Source organism: Orcinus orca, chromosome 10, assembly GCF_937001465.1.
Source record: "Orcinus orca chromosome 10, mOrcOrc1.1, whole genome shotgun sequence".
NCBI lineage: Eukaryota > Metazoa > Chordata > Mammalia > Artiodactyla > Delphinidae > Orcinus > Orcinus orca.
Genome location: NC_064568.1, coordinates 26,211,514 through 26,229,442, shown reverse-complemented (window position 1 = coordinate 26,229,442; position 17,929 = coordinate 26,211,514). Strand labels below are relative to the sequence as shown.

The following is a 17,929-nucleotide window of genomic DNA, read 5'->3' as shown; positions in this document are numbered from 1 at the left end:
ATGTGCTCAATAATGTTGTCAGTTGGTGATTAGCACCCAGTGGTAGTAGAGGTGGACTCACTATCACTATAGTGTCACCAAGTGCCATGTTTCAGGTTCAGTAAGAAGACCAGGGGAAATGACAGTCAGAGGGGACTTGTCCTTTTCAACGTCCTATACATAATCTCTACTCGCATCATTCACAACTTATTGCCTTCCCATCTTAGCTTCTCTGATGCCTGGCACGCAGGGCTCAACAAATTCCTCCTGAATGAATGAAGGACCTGAGCGTAGTGGAGTTTACCTTCTCTGTGCCGACTGGGTGATCTTTGATGATTCTTTTAAGATGTCTGAGCTCCAGCTTCCTCGTCTCTCAAATGGAGAAGGTTGCTGGGGAGGGGGGGGAAATGAGATGTAGTGTGTGAAAGTGTGTGTAAACTTCCAGGATCTTGTAGTGATTTCTGTTGTGAATCATACAGACTGAGTGAGTAGGGGTGTCTGTGAGCGTGTAAATGCACAGGCAAATGCACTTATTATACACACACACACACACACACACACACACATGACTAGCAAAGGAAAAGTCAATCTAAAACCAGACAAATGCCAGTATTTCCTACTGGGAAGAGAGAAAGAACTGGAGCAAGAGGGTTAGAGTCTTTATCAACTGGGATCGACAAGGATTGAAACAGGGGCTGTAGAAAATTATCTGGGGAAGAGAAACATGCTCAGCACCACAACTGGCCAGTTGCCCTCTGGTCCCCACCTTGGCCACTTGAATCCTGGCCGTCAGAAATTCAGTGGCAGCAGCTTGCTCCCCAACAGCCTAATGCTTCCCACATTAACTCCTGGGTAGGATCACCACCCTTGGGATGTGTCCTTACTGTCTTGCACTGAACCACCCCCAGGTGTGCTATTAGGAGCTTTAGTCCAATTTCCTTCCACACCCGGTGAAAGATATTGTCAACAACTTCAAAAGTCTTACTACCAGATGCCCTTAATGGTACAGTGCTCTCTGAAGATGAATTTGTGCTGCCTCTAGCCCCCTCCTGTAAAGAACCATGGACACTACGATGATCACAATTTCAGTACGTGAAGCAGTCAGGTTCGTTTGCCCTCTACTTGCTTCTAAAGGAAATGTTAGAATAACCCAGCACAAAATTTGGAAACTAGGAAGCTTTTAATGACTTCCTGTTGGTCGGCCTAAAGGGATTCAACTCCATCATTGTTAGGTACCTTGTACGATGCCTAATTCACGTGCTTCGAGGTGGAAGCAGAGCGAATGTTGGTTTAGAATTTTATTCAGTGTAAACTATCCGTCTACCATTAGATTAGATGGCATGGGAAAGCTGGCTTAGTCATTTTTATACAGACCTTTGTCTGGAAATCTAAGGATGCTATAACTTTTTTTTTTAACATCTTTACTGCAGTATAATTACTTTACAATGGTGTGTCAGTTTCTGCTTTATAACAAAGTGAATCAGTTATACATATACATATGTCCCCATATCTCTTCCCTCTTGCGTCTCCCTCCTTCCCACCCTCCCTATCCCACACCTCCAGGCAGTCACAAAGCACCGAGCTGATCTCCCTGTGCTATGCGGCTGCTTCCCACTAGCTATCTATTTTACGTTTGGTAGTGTATAGAAGCATAGAGGCAGGGATGTGCCGTAGTTACTAGTATAGGTCCTCCTAATCTGCTTGCATTCAGACTCACCTCTGCCCTCCACTACCACGTGACCTACAGCAAGCTCACTACCCACCTCAAGCCTCAGTTTCCTCATCTGTATAATGGTGACAGATAGTACCTACTTAAGATAGTTGTTATGAGCATTGAGATATGAGCCAGTAAAGAAGCTAACTCAATGCCTGGAGGTTGAAAAATGGTGGTGGTGTTGTCATAAATATTTTTATTAATAAAGCAACACCAACTTGCTTAATATTCTTCCAAGCCATACAAACAGAACTAAAAACTATGGGTGCCCAGCAGTTCCTTTAGTTTAATTGAAGCAGGAGTGAAATGCTTAAAAGGCTGTGTTTAAGTGTTGGTAAAATTTTAAAAAGAAAAAAGAAGAACCTACTGTCACATGGAGGGTTTTTTTGTGGATTGACACAATGCAGTAAAACCCAACAAAATTCAATTACCCCTTGACTGAGTCAGGCCAGAGGAGGGAATTATACATTTGAAATGAACAAATTGGATTTCATCCTGTTGGAGGCTCAGCAGTTGCCGCCTGACTAGTCCTTCAGAAGATCAGAGGTGGCCCCTTCAGTTTCCAGATTCCATCAGCCGACCCGCTCTGTCTGTACAGAACGGTTTTTCCCTTGTTTAGGTTCTAAATGAATGTTATTTGCTTCCAAAGTTATTATAGCTGCTAAACACATGCTGATTCTAAAATCTCTCCCTCCAAAATAAAGCATATATATTTATGCATATGTATGTAACTGTTACCTAAAAGAACCTTTCTGGTAAAATATATTTAGGAATAGATGCCATCCCATAGCATTCAAAATGTTCAGTGGTATGAATTATTATGCTCAGACCATTTTGAGCTGCTGTGCTCTTGCTTTACAGACGATCCCTATTGCCTTCCACGGAACAGACACCAGCATAGAGCTTCACTTCTGTTTTCCCTCTTGCTCCTGATTTTACCCCATGTGGCTTGAGAGCTAAATGCCAAGCTATAGATCACTGGTATTAATAAGCATGGCAGATTTGTTAGTGATTATTTTTTTTGCCTTGTGCCCATAAGCACCATTAACATTTACTGTAAATCAATGCGATAAGTTAGCAACGAGGAAAATGTTGATATTCAGCTGACTGCACAGAAAAAACTTATTTTATTCTCCCCCTTCCTGCTGCTCTCAGAGTACACAAAAATTGCAGACCCAGTCTGTACGTGTGAGCTGAGGGAACTGGCGTTTGGAAGCGTTGCTGATCCTAACATCTGGAAAGCACGTGTGCCTGCTTCTAAATAGTTGCCACAGGTGATGTGGTCCTGCCTGCTATTTTTGTTTTACATGTCGTTTATTATAAGAAAATCTTGCCAATCTTGGTCTTCAGATAAAGATCCACTCCTAGGTATTTATCCAAAGAAACAAAAACACTAAGTAGAAAGGATATATGCACCCCTGTATTCACCGTATCATTATTTACAATAGCCAAGATATGGAAGCGACCTAAGTGCCCATTAATAGACGAAAGGACAAAGATAGATAGATATATAGATAGATAGATAGATAGATAGATAGTGGAATATTAGCCATAAAAAAGAATGAAATCTTGCCATTTTCAACAACGTGGATGAACCTAAAGGGTATTATGCTTAGTGGAATAAGTCAGACAGAGAAAGACAAATACCGTGTGATTTCACTTACATGTGGAATCTAAAAAACAAAACAAATGATCAAACATAACAAAACAGAAACAGAGTTATAGATACAGAGAACAAATAGGTGATTGCCAGAGGGAGGAGACTGGAGGGAGGAGAGAAATAGTTGAGGGAGATTAAGAGGTACAAACTTCCAGTTGCAAAAAAGTGAGTGACAGTGTGGGGAATATAGTCAATAACTATGTAATATCTTTGTGTTGTAATATCATAACTAGACTTATCGTGGTGATCATCTTGAAATGTATAGAAATATCAAATCACTGTGTTGTGCAACAGGAACTAACATAGTGTTGTAGGTCAATTATACTTCAAAAACAAACAAACTCACAGAAAAAAAAATCAGATTTGTGGGTACTGGGGGGTGGAGGTTGCGGGGAGGGGAAATTGGATGAAGACATTCAAAAGGTACAAATTTCCAGTTATAAGATAAATAAGTACTAGGGATGTAATGTACATCGTGATAAATATACTATATGTTATATATGGAAGTTAAGAGAATAAATCCTAAAAGTTGTCATCACTAGGAAAAATTTTAAAAGTTATAAAGACCCAAGTCTATAACCTGACCCACAAGACCCTGCAGTGAGAGTCTCTGGCTACTTTTCCATCTCATCCTCCGTCACTCATCCCCTTTCCTGCCATATGCCAGATCCCTAGGCATATTTCATCCCATGTGCTGTGCTCCTTGTCTTTTCAGGATCTTGATACATGCTCTTTCATCTCTATTTTTTTAACAGCTTTATTGAAATATAATTCACATACCATACAATTCATTCATTTAAAATGTACTATTGGATGGATTTTAATATATTCACAGAGTGTGTGTCCATCACCACCATCGATTTTAAGTGTTTTCGTTACCCCAAAAAGAAATCCTGTACCACTAAGCCATCATCCCCAATCCTCCCCCATCAGCCCTAGGCAAACACTAACCTACTCTTTGTCTCCATAAATTTGTCTATTCTGAACATTTCCTATACATGGAATCATACAATGTGTGGTCCTTTGTGACGGGCTTCTTTCACTTAGCATAATGTTTTCAAGGATCATCTATGCTGTAACTTGGATCAGTACTTCATTCCTTCGTATTGACAAATAATATTCCACCCTATGGCTATACCACATTTCATTTATCCATTCATCAGCTGACAGATGTTTGGGTTGTTTCCGCTTTTTGGCTGTTATGAATAATGCTGATATGAACATTCTAGTACAAGTTTAGTGCAGACAAATATTATCATTTCTCTTGGATATGTATCTAGGAGTGGAATTGTCAGACCGTGTGATAACTGTTACGTTTAACCACCTGTAGAACTGCCAGACTGTTTTTCCAAAGTGTACCATTCACATTTCCGCCAACAATGTATGAAAGTTCCCAGCTTTCTAATTGGAACTTACTATTCCAATCCTATCTTGTTATTCCAATCTAATCCCACTAACTCTTCTTATTCCAATTTTATAATCATTTTGATTGTAGCCATCCTAGCAGGTGTGAAGTTGCATTTCATTGTGCTTTTTTCTCAGCTTTTGATCTGGACAATTTCTACTCCCTTTTCAAGCTGCAGCTTAAAAATCACTTCCACAGGGAATCTTACCCTGACCACCCCACCCCCAGACTAGCCTAGGGCTCCTCTCAGAAGAGCTATCTTTTCCCTCTAAACTTGAAGTTCAACATGAGCAGGGACCAGCCCATCTATCTTTGTTCCCTATGTTATCCCCAGAATCTAGACATTGCGTGAACTACAGAGCTTCTTGTTAAAAATACAGGTTGAGTGTTTCTTTTTCTGGCTGAGTAATATTCCATTGTATAAATGTGCCACATCTTCTTTATCCATTCATCTGTCAGTGGACATTTAGGTTGTGTCCATGTCCTGGCTATTGTAAATAGTGCTGCAATGAACATTGTGGTACATGACTCTTTTTGAATTATGGTTTTCTCAGGGTATACGCCCAGTAGAGGGATGGCTGGGTCATATGGTAGTTTTACTTTTAGTTTTTTAAGGAACGTCCATAATGTTCTCCATAGTGGCTGTATCAATTTACATTCCCACCAACAGTGCAAGAGGGTTCCCTCTGTCATACAGAGTGAAGTAAGTCAGAAAGAGAAAAACTTTCTCTGTATGCTAACACATATATATATGGAATCTAAAAAAAAAAAAAAAAATGGTTCTGATGAACCTAGGGGCAGGACAGGAATAAAGACACAGATGTAGAGAATGGACTTGAGGACACAAGGAGGGAGAAGGGTAAGCTGGGACGAAGTGAGAGAATAACACTGACATATATACACTACCAAATGTAAAATAGATAGCTAGTGAGGAGCAGCCGCATAGCACAGGGAGATCAGCTCGGTGCTTTGTGACCACCTAGAGGGGTGGGATAGGGAGGGTGGGAGGGAGACACAAGAGGGAGGGGATATGGGGATATATGTACGCATGTAGCTGATTCACTTTGTTATACAGCAGAAACTAACACGACACTGTAAAGCAATTATACTCCAATAAAGATGTTTTAAAAAAATATGTTGCGTGGATGACGTATACAAGATAGTGAGAAAAAAAGTGTTCATTATTTGAAAATCACCTCTATCGGAATAATTGGCATGATTACCTTTTCAATCTATTTCATTTTTCAGCATTCCCACAGACTCAGCTATCGAGAAATATGTTAGTATCTCTGGCAAGGGGAGGAAGGGTCTCTACAGCATAACCATGACGAATGCTTCTATTTTCCTGAATTTTACTGAAGCTGTACACTTTTCTGGTTGACAAGAAACAAGAGGATCTTCAGTATAAATAAGCAAAATCAAGCTGACTATGTAAACAGTTTTCTCAAGTCAAGCAATAAATGAAAAAGAATAGATTTCTGAGAAATAAGGAACTTAGGGGGACTGGAGTTTTCTTCTTTGGTTGTCAGCTAGGCTACACCCCTAGAGATTTCAGTTCAGTAGGTCTGGGGCAGACCCTGGCATATACATTTTTAACAAGACCCATAGTTATGATGTTAGTTGTCCGTGGGCTCCACTTTTTAAAAAACTCATCCTAGTTTTAATATCCTCATTATTTAATAGAAACAGATTAACGTAGAAGTTAAAAAGTTCCTGGCCCTATTTACTAGCTTTGTGGTTTAGCACAAATTAATCTTTTCTAAGCCTGTTTCTTCATGTGTAAAGGGGGAAGGGGCAATAAAATGCCTACATCATAGGGCTGCTGTGAGCATTAAATGAAACAGTACATATAAAACACAATATCTAGGGCTTCCCTGGTGGCACAGTGGTTGAGAGTCCACCTGCCGATGCAGGGGACACGGGTTCGTGCCCCGGTCCGGGAAGATCCCACATGCCGCAGAGCGGCTGGGCCCGTGAGCCGTGGCCACTGAGCCTGCGCGTCCGGAGCCTGTGCTCCGCAACGGGAGAGGCCACAGCGCGTACCAAAAAAAAAAAAAAAAAGACAATATCTAGCACATAAATGCTCCAGTATGTTAGTTGCTATTAGTATTACTATTTTATCATTTTGTCATTATCCGAATTGTAAGAGAATGTACACAAAAAATATATTTTAAAGGAATCAAGTTTTGCTTAGTAAGAGAAATACTTCTTAAGCATAAGTTGGGAATTTATCGTGTTCATCAGTGGTTTTATCATCATTGTTGGTTCTGTAAATAATTTTCCAGGTGTTCCTTTACTGATATCACTAAGCCTCATTCATGTCTATTTCCAAGTGCCTCCCTAATACTCAAGGAATAATTTAGTCATTGCTGAAGAAGCAGAATTTTGGCTCCTACACTGAATTACAGATCACCACCCAGTTCACAGCATGAGCCATGTACTAGATATAACACATCTTCCTTAGGTGTCATTAATTGAGCAGAATGTACTGCCCTCCAAAATCTTATTTTTCTCTATTAAGTAGTATATTGGGCCTGGATGCTGTCCTGACAGAACTTATTCTCTAAAATAGAAGTTCTCAAAGTTCACTCAAACTAGGGCGTATCAGTCATCTTACAGAATCAAGAATGTTTGTTCACTTATCCAAGTCCTGTTTACTGAGTGTCTAACAAGTGTCAGGCATTCAGGATTTACAGAGAAGAAGAAAGTCAAGATCCCAAATCACGTGGAGACAGAAAAAAAAAAAGTAATTAAATACGTTACCAAGGAAGTGTGGTTGGTGATGGGCGCTATGAATGACATTGAACAGGGAGATGTGATAGAAATGTCTAAGGGAAAAGAACTATTTTAGATTAATAGTCAGGAAAAGGCTTTCCCAGGAGCTGACATTTTGAGCTGTCACCTGAATGCCATGAAGGAACCAGCCATGGGCAATGTCAGGAGACAGAGTGATTGAGGGAACGGGAACAGTCAGTGAAAAGACCGTAAGCCAGGACCTGGTGGGTCACGCTTAGGATTTAGGGTGTGAGTCCAAGTATAATGAGAAACCACTGGAGAACTTAAGGGGGAGGATGTCATAGTCTAACCCATCATCATTTCAGGATCACTTTCCCCTTCCCTCCTCCCCGCTCTCTAAAGTGACTAGCTACTGTGAAACCTAATGGAATGATGTTTAACTGCAGTATCTGCTTCCACGAGTCCAGCTACAGTCTATGTAATTTCTCTAATGAATTTGTCACAGAGGCATGCCATGAAGGTCTCAAATCACATCTCACTTATGGCATCGAGTTTTCTCTCCAGAGCATTTTAACGATTCTCCTCTCTGGTATCTCTGGTACTTTAGGTTACACCAGGTGACGTTTGAGGTGCCCACCTGTGAGGGGAAGGAACGGCAGAAGGTGGCCCTAATTGGCGACTCCTCATCTTCAGCAGAGTTCTTCGTCACCGTGGCTGTCTTTGCCTTCCTCTACTCCTTGGCCGCCACTGTCGTTTACATTTTCTTCCAGAACAAGTATCGAGAAAACAACCGGGGTCCACTCATAGTAAGTGGTTTGCTTTATGAAATAACTTTTTCTGTCCTTTCTAATTTCTTTTTTCCAGTGCTTAAAGGCTTTGGAGTTACCTGAGCCCTCAGGGCATGTATTTGAAAGGCAATCACATTCTTTTTCATCCAAATCTCTTAGATCTAAAACGAAAACATGATGCCTGTCATTCTTTTGTGCCCCTTTGCTGGAGAAGTATTTTAAGAGTTGCTAGAAACTCCTCTGCAATAAATGCTTGGAAATCTCATGAGATCAAGGAAAGAGTAGTGAGGCTTGCGGCAGATTTATTTATAATTCCGGTATTATGGAGTTAGTCGACCATTTTTTCTCACTGGTTGTTTAGACAGTGTGACTTGTACTTATTGAAATGTGTTATTCCTTTGGTATATGATAGACTGGTCATAGAATGGTTTAGTTTGAAGATGGAGTTCTCTGTCTCTGAATCTCCCTCTCTCTCTCTCTCTCTCTCTCTCTCTCTCTCTCTCTCTCTCTGTGTGTGTGTGTGTCTCTGTCTCTATCTTATCTCTTTCCACCACCAACCCGCCCCCACTTTCTTTTCCTTACACAATGGTTCAAGGACTCACCTGGGTGAAACCAGTCTAGCTCAGCCTGTCCAAATAGGGACACACAGACACCTAGGGGAACACAACTCTCAGAGGGGTACATAAGTGTGGATAACTTTAAGGAAATACATTTAAAAATTTTCAGCTTTCTCATGTACATTTGCCTAAAACTTATCTTACTGAGAATGCCCTGCTTCTGAAAATATGTTAATGCTTCTTTCTTAATCACCTATTCCCCTTTTATAAACTAAAAGCATCCTTCTTTTCCATCCCCACACACGGGATATTGCTAGGTTGCGAAGCCTTGGAGGCACTAAAAAAAAAGGACCATTTGAAATATCGGTGTTGGTATTGACAAAAGTGAGTTATTCAAATGGCTGGGTAGTGTATCCTTTTGCATCTAAGGAGGTTTCGAATTTTTTCCTTTCAATAAAATAGAAATTCCTAATCTATGTCAGCTGATAGATCATTAAAAAGTAACTTTTGATGACAGATCACTCTGTGGTCTGGGACATATTACTCAGAAGGAATTCAGAGAAATTAATGGCATCACTATAACAAAACCCCATCCATTCTCATCTACTCATTTCTGTGAGCAAACCTTCTCAACACACCTGTACAACGAGAAATGGAAATAGAATTTATGCTGAATCAAGTCCCATGTTAGAAGTAATATTTTTCCCTCAAAAGTACATCAGCTAATTGAAGAAAAAAACAGTCCCATACATTTCTAATAAAAATTTTACTTTTAAAATTTAATAATTATTAACATTTATAATATCTTTATGTTGTTTTGCACAATTGTGCATTAATAACATTTTTAATTATTACCCAGCTCAAAAGAAAAATTTTTGATAGCATTAGGGTCATGGGTAATCAAAGAGTAATTTTAATTTATATACATATTTTTGTTGCAAAGAAATGTAACAGGGTGATCGATAAAATGCTTTCCAGTATAAAAAAATGTTATATGAGGCTATGATTCGGTGGGGGAAGTATAATGGAAATACAAGTTCAAGGAGAACAAAAAGAACATGTAAAGTTTCTGACTGTTAATGAGGAATTTGTTTAATAATTTTTAAATGGGTAATAGAGAGTATCAAATAACAATTCCATTGAATTCATCTAAAAATTGATACAATGGGATATATTTTTAAATATCAATACTTATGCCCAACATTACACTCTTGCAACTGTTTAGACTTTTAATAAAAACAAAATTATATGTCAACTTTATACGAATAGGCACACAGTTTTTACACATTCTTTTAGGGAGTACATGAGTGAAATAAATTTTACAGATCTCTAGTCTAATCTATATATTATAGAGACCAGAAACTTAAAATCAACATGTTTTGAAGGGTAGCTGGGAGAAACCCTTATTTGTAAAACGTCATGATTAAGTTTGAAGGGACTGGGGAAAGATCTGTTTTATAGCACTTCAGTATGTTATTGTGGAAAAAGAAGAGTCAATCAGCAGAACTTGAACCTTTGGACCAGATGTCTTTTTTTAATTTTCCCTCCCAAATTGGAGCTACTGGTCTTAATGATTTTAAAAGATCTTTAACAGTGTCACCTACCTTGGGGTTAACCCTCGCATGACGTGTAGGTAGATACATCAAAGAGATTGAGATGCGCGCGTGTGTGTGTGTGTGTGTGTGTGTGTATGTGTGTGTGTGTATGTATGTATACTATAAAACTGACATGTATGCATCCATTCCTGGATACATGCAGACACTCTCATAGAATTCTAAAGTCTGAGGAAATACTCTGACTTCCAGAGAGAAGAAACTGACTCAGTTAGTTTGCCTATAAAGTGGGAAAAGCTCTATTTTGTTATATAAAACTACATTCTCCTCATAAGAAGTAACCTTGTGAGGCCATGCTGTTTCATCTCTGTGTAAATAGTCTTTCCCATCAAGCAGGATATAATGAAATCCTGAATTGTTTACTACACTGGGTAGGTTTTGTTTTATTACATCGTGGAAGAAGGGGAGGAGCGGGGAGTTAATTCTAGTAATAAAAAGGGAAAGGCTCCTAGGTGAGACTTCAGTGATATTAAAAAACTGATGTGCTCATTACTTAGCAGATAAAAGTTAATTTAAAAGCGGGCCCGAATCCTAAGAGTCACAGAGACAGAATGAATGTAGAGGATCAGTATGATGCCATTGCACCTGCAAATGACAAGCCTTTCCAGTTCTCATCCCACCACAGTGGGGCCGTGACTGGGGAGGGAGGGTTGGGCTATGGTACCCACCCTTAACTGTGAGTTAGTAGGTTAAGGCCAGTCCACAGTGTGAGCAGAATCTCAAGAATGTGGTTCATACCTAAGAAAACCTTCAAATACTAAACTAACAGTAATTGTACTTTTTTAAAGCCAAGCCTATTTATTCAGAAAGATGGCTACTGATCATTACTTGTTCTCTCTGTTCCTGTCACTATTCTTTTGTTATTGTTGCTTTGTTTGTTTAGGGATTTTTTTTTTCCCTTTATTCTGTAGTTCGGGATTCTCTGTAATCCTCTAGGACATGACAGGATACATCATGCACAGATAAGATCAGTGTGGAGGAAAGTGATGAGGATGGTTATGGTGTTGATAATAGTAACAACAATAATACCGGCTGGTATTGATAGAGTTTCTTACTCTGTGTAGAGTTGATTTAATACTCACAACAACTGTAGCTTGTATTGTTATACACTTTTATAGGTGAGGAAAGGGAGGCTCGAAGTTACCCAATTAACTCTCCCAGGTCACATTACTAATAGTCAGAGGGTAGAGTTTGAACCCAGGTCTCTCCAAATCCAGGGCCCAAATTCATAACTACCATGCAAGAGGGTCCAAAATCCTGATAGGCAATGTGCTACAAATTTGGAGGGGCATAGGTGGGTAGGACAAATTGGTTTATATACCTGGACAGCTCCTGTTATTTTCTTGCTCAGGATATAGAGAAACCAAACCCTAGAACCCCTAGACTTCTCTGCTTCTTTGACTGTCATAGAGGGTTTTTTAAAATTTGCCTTCAGAATCCATTTGGAGTTATAGAATGGCTGCCGTGAATCTATGATGCTAGGATAACTAGAGGGTTCTGCTGTTTATCTCTGTTGCACATAAGGGATGTCAGTGATAGAAAACAGGCTTTAAACATGCCCAAGATCAATGGCTGTTATAAATCAGAGATTACCAGGACTGATTACTATGTATTTGTAAGCAGTTATGAGCAATGTCAGGCAGACTGGAGCCAATGGCTATGATCAATGGCTATTTTTTAAGGTATCTTTCTCTACTGAATATGCTTGACAAGATTGCCCACCTTTAAGTGAAAATGAGAATCTGCATGTCTTTAGAAGTAACATAATTGTTAATGATGCTGAATGACACAATAGTGAGAAAATCAGGCCAAAAACTCAGCCAGCTACTGTACGTCACCACAGTGAGTGCCTTCTTGTACAGATGAATAAATATCTTTCTCAGAAAGCAGAATTGGCCACCTGAATGGTTCATGATTGTGGAATTGAAATGTCACCTCTGGTTATATCATTCTGTCATGTTCCTTAGAGTACAGTTTTAAAGCCAAATCTCCTGCCTAGATTTCTGAGACAGGATGTTCTGAACCATTTTCAGATCTCATGTCAAATAGTGACGATGTGAGGCTTTAGGGTGTTTTTTTTTTAATATTAATGTAAAGTAGTTTAAAAAAATAACTTATCTTACAGAGCTGACAAAGTGCTCTCAGAATGAGTATCTAATAAACACCATCCCACATTTTGGTGAATCCTTCTCAGGAGAGATTTGGTTTAAAGTAACTACTCTAAATGTCAAGTAGAATCAATATTCACTTTAAGATTTTGTGGGAAAGGAAGGGGCTGTGTTGTTGAAGCTCTCCTTTTCCCGTAAAGGAGATCAGGTTGACCAGAGGCAGTTTATGGGACCAGAAGTGTTTACAACCATTGTGGTCATGCGGTGGTACCATGGCTCACATTTGTTTTATGCCCGACGCATTCCTAATATTTTCATATTCCCCATCCAGCCTCAAAACAATCCTGAGAGAGACGTGGAGCGATTACAGTCAGCCTCATTCCACAGATTCACTGTGACTCCTCTTTATCAAGCACCAGGCATGGGAAAATGAATCCCTGGGAGATTAGGGACCTTGCCTGTGGTCAGAGAAGTTAATGGCAGAACAAGGACTCAGACTCTTAGGCCAGTGGTCTTGAGGGTAGTGGCTAAACTTTGGGGTCCTGGATTTTAATCCCCCTGTATGACCTGTTATTTAACAGTTGGAAGCCTACAACTTTATCTATAGAATGAAGCTAATAATAATACACATGTCACAAGGCTGCTGTAAGAAAAGGAAGAGTTAATGCCTACAAAGAGCTTTGCACAGGGAGAGGAGGCCAGCAAGTGATGGATTAATGGTATCTAATTGTAGCCCTGTCGTTATCCTCATGTTAATTTTTCTCCTGCCCATGACTAGGTAGTACCTTAGCCCCCTAAAGGGGAATTGCAGGCACCTTCCTTTAATTGCCTGCAGCCCTCACAGTCCTACTCTCCTCCAGTCCCCTTATCCCAGGCCCTTTCTTCCCTCGCCCCCCCACCCGCTGCCAAGTCCCACACGATCAAGCTCGACTCAGGACTCCTTCTAAGATCGCAATTGCTAGGTTGAGCCTTCCAGTTAACCTTTCTGTTTCTGGAACCCCGCTCTATGAGGTGATTGGAAGGTGGATTTTTAACCCCCTAACAAAATAAGGCTCCCCATTGTCAAGTAGGGGCCGAGGCCATCACGGAGAGGAGAATAGGAGGCAGGCACAGAGCTGGATGCTCAGAGAATCCAACGCGTGTTCCTACTTTCAACTGCATCTTTCTTGGCTGTCATCAGAGATGGAAATCAGAATTGCAGTCTCTGAGCTATTCAGAAATTGCTGAGAAGCCCCTCTCTCGCCTCTCCTCTTCTCTCTCCTCCCTTTCCTCACCCTTTTTCCCTCTTTTCTTCTCTTTCTTCCCTCTTTCTTCTCCCTTCTCTCCTCATGTTAGTTATACTTCATGTCTAAGTGTATTTCACTTAAATTGTATCTTCAACAGGCCAAGCAATGTGTGTATATGGGTGAACTAAAAGCATCCAGCCTGATGAGGAAAATTATTTAGTAATTATGACTCTCCTACAAATGACCTGCTAGAGGTTATGTAGATGGACTTTGGTGACCTACCTGGTGGAGGAAGTGAACCTCCACCCGGAAGCCAAGGCACTCCCTCCCCAGGTGGGCTGGGCTAATAGTAAACACAACTTCACAGCATGTAGTGGATGATGAGAGGATAAACGGAGGAGATTATTTTGAAATTCTGCCCCAAGTATAATGTATTTGGTGCAAAAAAAGAATACCATCATTTGAAGCCTCCCAAATGTGTATCTTGTTAGGGGTAGGCACACCTGTCAGAATCTGACATTCTGGCTTGTGGGGTGTGTGTGTGTGTCTGTAGTTTCCACTTCCTCACTCTTTGAACCAAGAAGTGTTGGCAGTACAAAAGGGGGGCATGGACCTAAAAAGAAACGAAATTGAGTTTTTTGTAGTGAGGTGGATGGACCTAGAGTCTGTCATACAGAGTGAAGTAAGTCGGAAAGAGAAAAACAAATACCGTATGCTAACACATATATATGGAATCTAAAAAAAAAAAAGTTTCTGAAGAACCTAGTGGCAGGACAGGAATAAAGACGCAGATGTAGAGAATGGAATCGAGGACACGGGGAGGGGGAAGGGTAAGCTGTGAGAGAGTGGCATGAACATATATATACTACCAAACGTAAAATAGATAGCTAGTGGGAAGCAGCCGCTTAGCACAGGGAGATCAGCTCGGTACTTTGTGACCACCTAGAGGGGTGGGATAGGGAGGGTGGGAGGGAGACGCAAGAGGGAGGGGTTATGGGGATATATGTATATGTATAGCTAATTCACTTTGCTATACAGCAGCAACTAGCACACCATTGTAAAGCAATTATACTCCAATAAAGATGTTTAAAAAAAAAAAAAGGGCATGGACCTAACCTTACCATGAACTGTTAATCTAAACTACTATATATTTTGCATCAACAAATACATCGTTCCAGAATCGGCACCACAGATGAAGGCAAATAAATGGATCCGCTTTAAATGTTCCCACAGCACAACGTCTACACGTTTGATCAGATTTTACATCCTCAGCTCTTTTCCAGCTTTCGTATGATTAGCAGATTCTTAATTACAGTTTAGAGGAGCGTTAATCCCCACCGTATTTGGTACCACATTTCTCCAATTAACTAGTTAAACAAAGAGATGAGCTGTAGTCCGGTAGCCTTAATAAAAGCAGTGAACTGCTTATGGAATTAGTGTGATTCTTCAGGGGCCCAGAGCTCTTCCTGTCCTGTGTTGGAGCCAGTGCCTTCCGAGGGCTAGCAGAGAGTGTTTGTCCAGACTCCATCCATTTTTGTCAGATTTCCTCTCATTCCAGGGAACTCATCATTCAATTAGAAAAACCAGAACCTAGTGGAAACTTGGCAAAGCCCCAAATGTGTTTCCTTTTTGATTACAAGACAAAGCTCTTCCTTGGATTCAAGAGTAATGATCAAGGCTGTCTAAGTCCTGCTGGGTCCCAGGCCCTGTGCTAGGCACCAAGGACACACTGCAGAGTAAGACCTAGCTGCTGGCCTCAAGTTCCCTGCTTTATTCCTATTACCCTTGAAGGCTAAATCCGTCATGGGAAGACAGTAGAGTATACCAGTGGTTAAGAATTCAGGCTCTGTACCCATACTGCTTGTGTCCAAATCTCAGCACCACTGTCTGTCACCTGTGTGACTTTGGACGGGTTATAGAACCTCTCTGTACTTGTGTTTCTTCACCTGTGAAATAGAGATAACGATGGTTCCCAACCCGTAAAGTCGTCGATCAGATTAAATGAGTTATTGCACACAAAGCAATTAGAACAGGAGCAAGTGCTCATGAATGCAAGCCATTATTTTCCATCATGTAGTCTGGCGTCCATACTGCGCTGTCCACACAGCTAGAGTTTATTACATTCCAGTGGACTGATTGGCTGAAAAACAAAGTGGATAAATACTAACTTCTCTGACTCTCGTCTTGAGAAATGCTTTGGAAGGCTTCTTGTTGCACTGTTGACATCAAACACTCATATATTATTTTTGTTGTTTTTTAGAGCTTCCAAATTCAGTATAAGCTGTTGTCATTAGAGACAGATGCAGTCAGCCCTAAGATGGGGTCACTCTGTCCCCATCGCTCAGTTCCCCTCCCTTCAGCTCTCCCACCCCCATCCTGGCACTCAGATCTCATACTTTAGGGAAAGAGGGGAAAGAACACAGTTCCATTAAATAAGCTAGGCTCCAGAGAACAGGAGCTTGAATCCCTTGTCAGTTGGCAAGTCTGAAAATAGCAGAGTGTGAAGAGCAAAGTGGTGTAACAGGTAGAAACGTGGAACATGTGATTGTTTGGGGGCATCCAACTGAGAAACTAGATTCAGACTTTTACCCTCCTCCTATCATATTTTGAAAGTGATGAAGTATCGCCCACCTCACCCCGCCCCCATGATGGCAAAAATATCCTTACTCTTTGCTAAGTTTATTTCTTTGATTCCAGAACAAGCAGACACGCACACATGCAGCCTGGATTCACTGGGGCTTTCAGCAGTTCAGTAATGTCTTGCGCTAATACCCATGGTTCATTAAACTTTCAAATAATTGGCACGAAGTCCAGAGCTTGGATTTTTTGCGGCTCTTTCTCCCAGCTGGGCATCTTCATTTCCATTGCTTATTAGCAGGACTCTAATCAAAGCCACAGAGCCATGCAAGGCAGAGCTTCAAACCTTGCCCAGGGAACAGAAGAGAATGTGACTCAAGGTAAAACTGGCTTGGATTCCTTATGAGGGACATGGTTAATTGAAAATACCTGAGAGCTTGGCCAAGCTGTGATCTCCCCTTCACTCAAACACCTAGTTATCTGAGACCTGCAACTTGGAATCTGTCTCTAAGTTATTCTGAAATGTCTAAGAAAGATCTAATTGATTCATATACTGCCTCAAGAACACCTAAGCCTGAATTGCAGTGACTTTTATTTATAGCTTTGTGGGCCCACTACCGAACTGACTAGCCACACCCCTGTAGGCAGAAAAGTATGTAGATATTGACAACCTAGAAATTACAAGACCAAAAAAAAAAAAAAAAAAAAAAAAGGAAATTATTACAATGGAAAAAGAACTTAGAAAAATTGCAGTTGAGGCTAAGGAAAAGAAGGCTAAAATGCCACTGTTTGAGCTGCCGTTTACTCTCGAGCACTTTCCACAAGCCAGAAATTAAATTAGACAGTAGTTACCTCATTTAATTCTCCAAACATCTTTAAGGTGGGTATTATTGTGCCCATTTTACAGATGCTGGATCAGATTTACAGAGGTTAAGTAACTTGTACTGTGATGCACAGAGAGTGAGGCTTCAGAGACACACTGTTCATCATGGTACTCTGCTGCCACCCCATTTTTATCTGGAAGTATGAAAATGAAATCTAAGAATGTCTATCAGCCTATTCAGCATCCCCTATGTGCAAGACGTACGGGGCCTGCAGTGGCATGAAATATACAAACCCTCACTGTGCTGCAACTGACAGTCAAGTCAATAAGGCAGGACAAAGACACATCATGATAAAAGCACAAGAGAAGTGTGTTTTACTAGTGCTGGTGATAGAGACATCATGTAGGAATCAATGGGAAACCGCAAGTGCCGTTTATTGGCTTGAGTGGTCAAAGAAGGTTTATGGAGTCTGTGAGACTTGACAAAGAGTAGAGACCAGCTGGATGGAGGGGAGGGCTTTTTGACTAGGGGAATGGCTTGAGCAAGAATGTAGGGGGAAATAATATAATAGTAGACATTTCTCTTGGCCTGCCACCTTCCTTCGTAGACTCATATAGTCCTGCTGAACTATCAGTCATGGTGCCTCACCCAATAACATAAAATGGTCAGGTGACTCAAGCCAGGCAGTCAGAGTCTCCTCTGGGATTTATCTATGGAGTGAAGTTCTTCCTCTGGAATTGTG

The 17,929-nt window shown here is 40.7% G+C and overlaps 1 protein-coding gene across 2 annotated transcripts in view; it reads left to right on the top strand.

Moving 5' to 3' along the window:
• SYNPR (synaptoporin) overlaps positions 1-17,929 on the top strand; it is a 290,962-nt gene that overhangs the window by 240,506 nt on the left and 32,527 nt on the right. For both annotated transcript variants that reach the window (XM_004267984.4, XM_004267986.3), the window contains one exon: positions 8,102-8,300. In XM_004267984.4, coding sequence (XP_004268032.1) covers positions 8,102-8,300 — 199 coding nt within the window. The remainder of the gene's footprint in view (positions 1-8,101; positions 8,301-17,929) is intronic.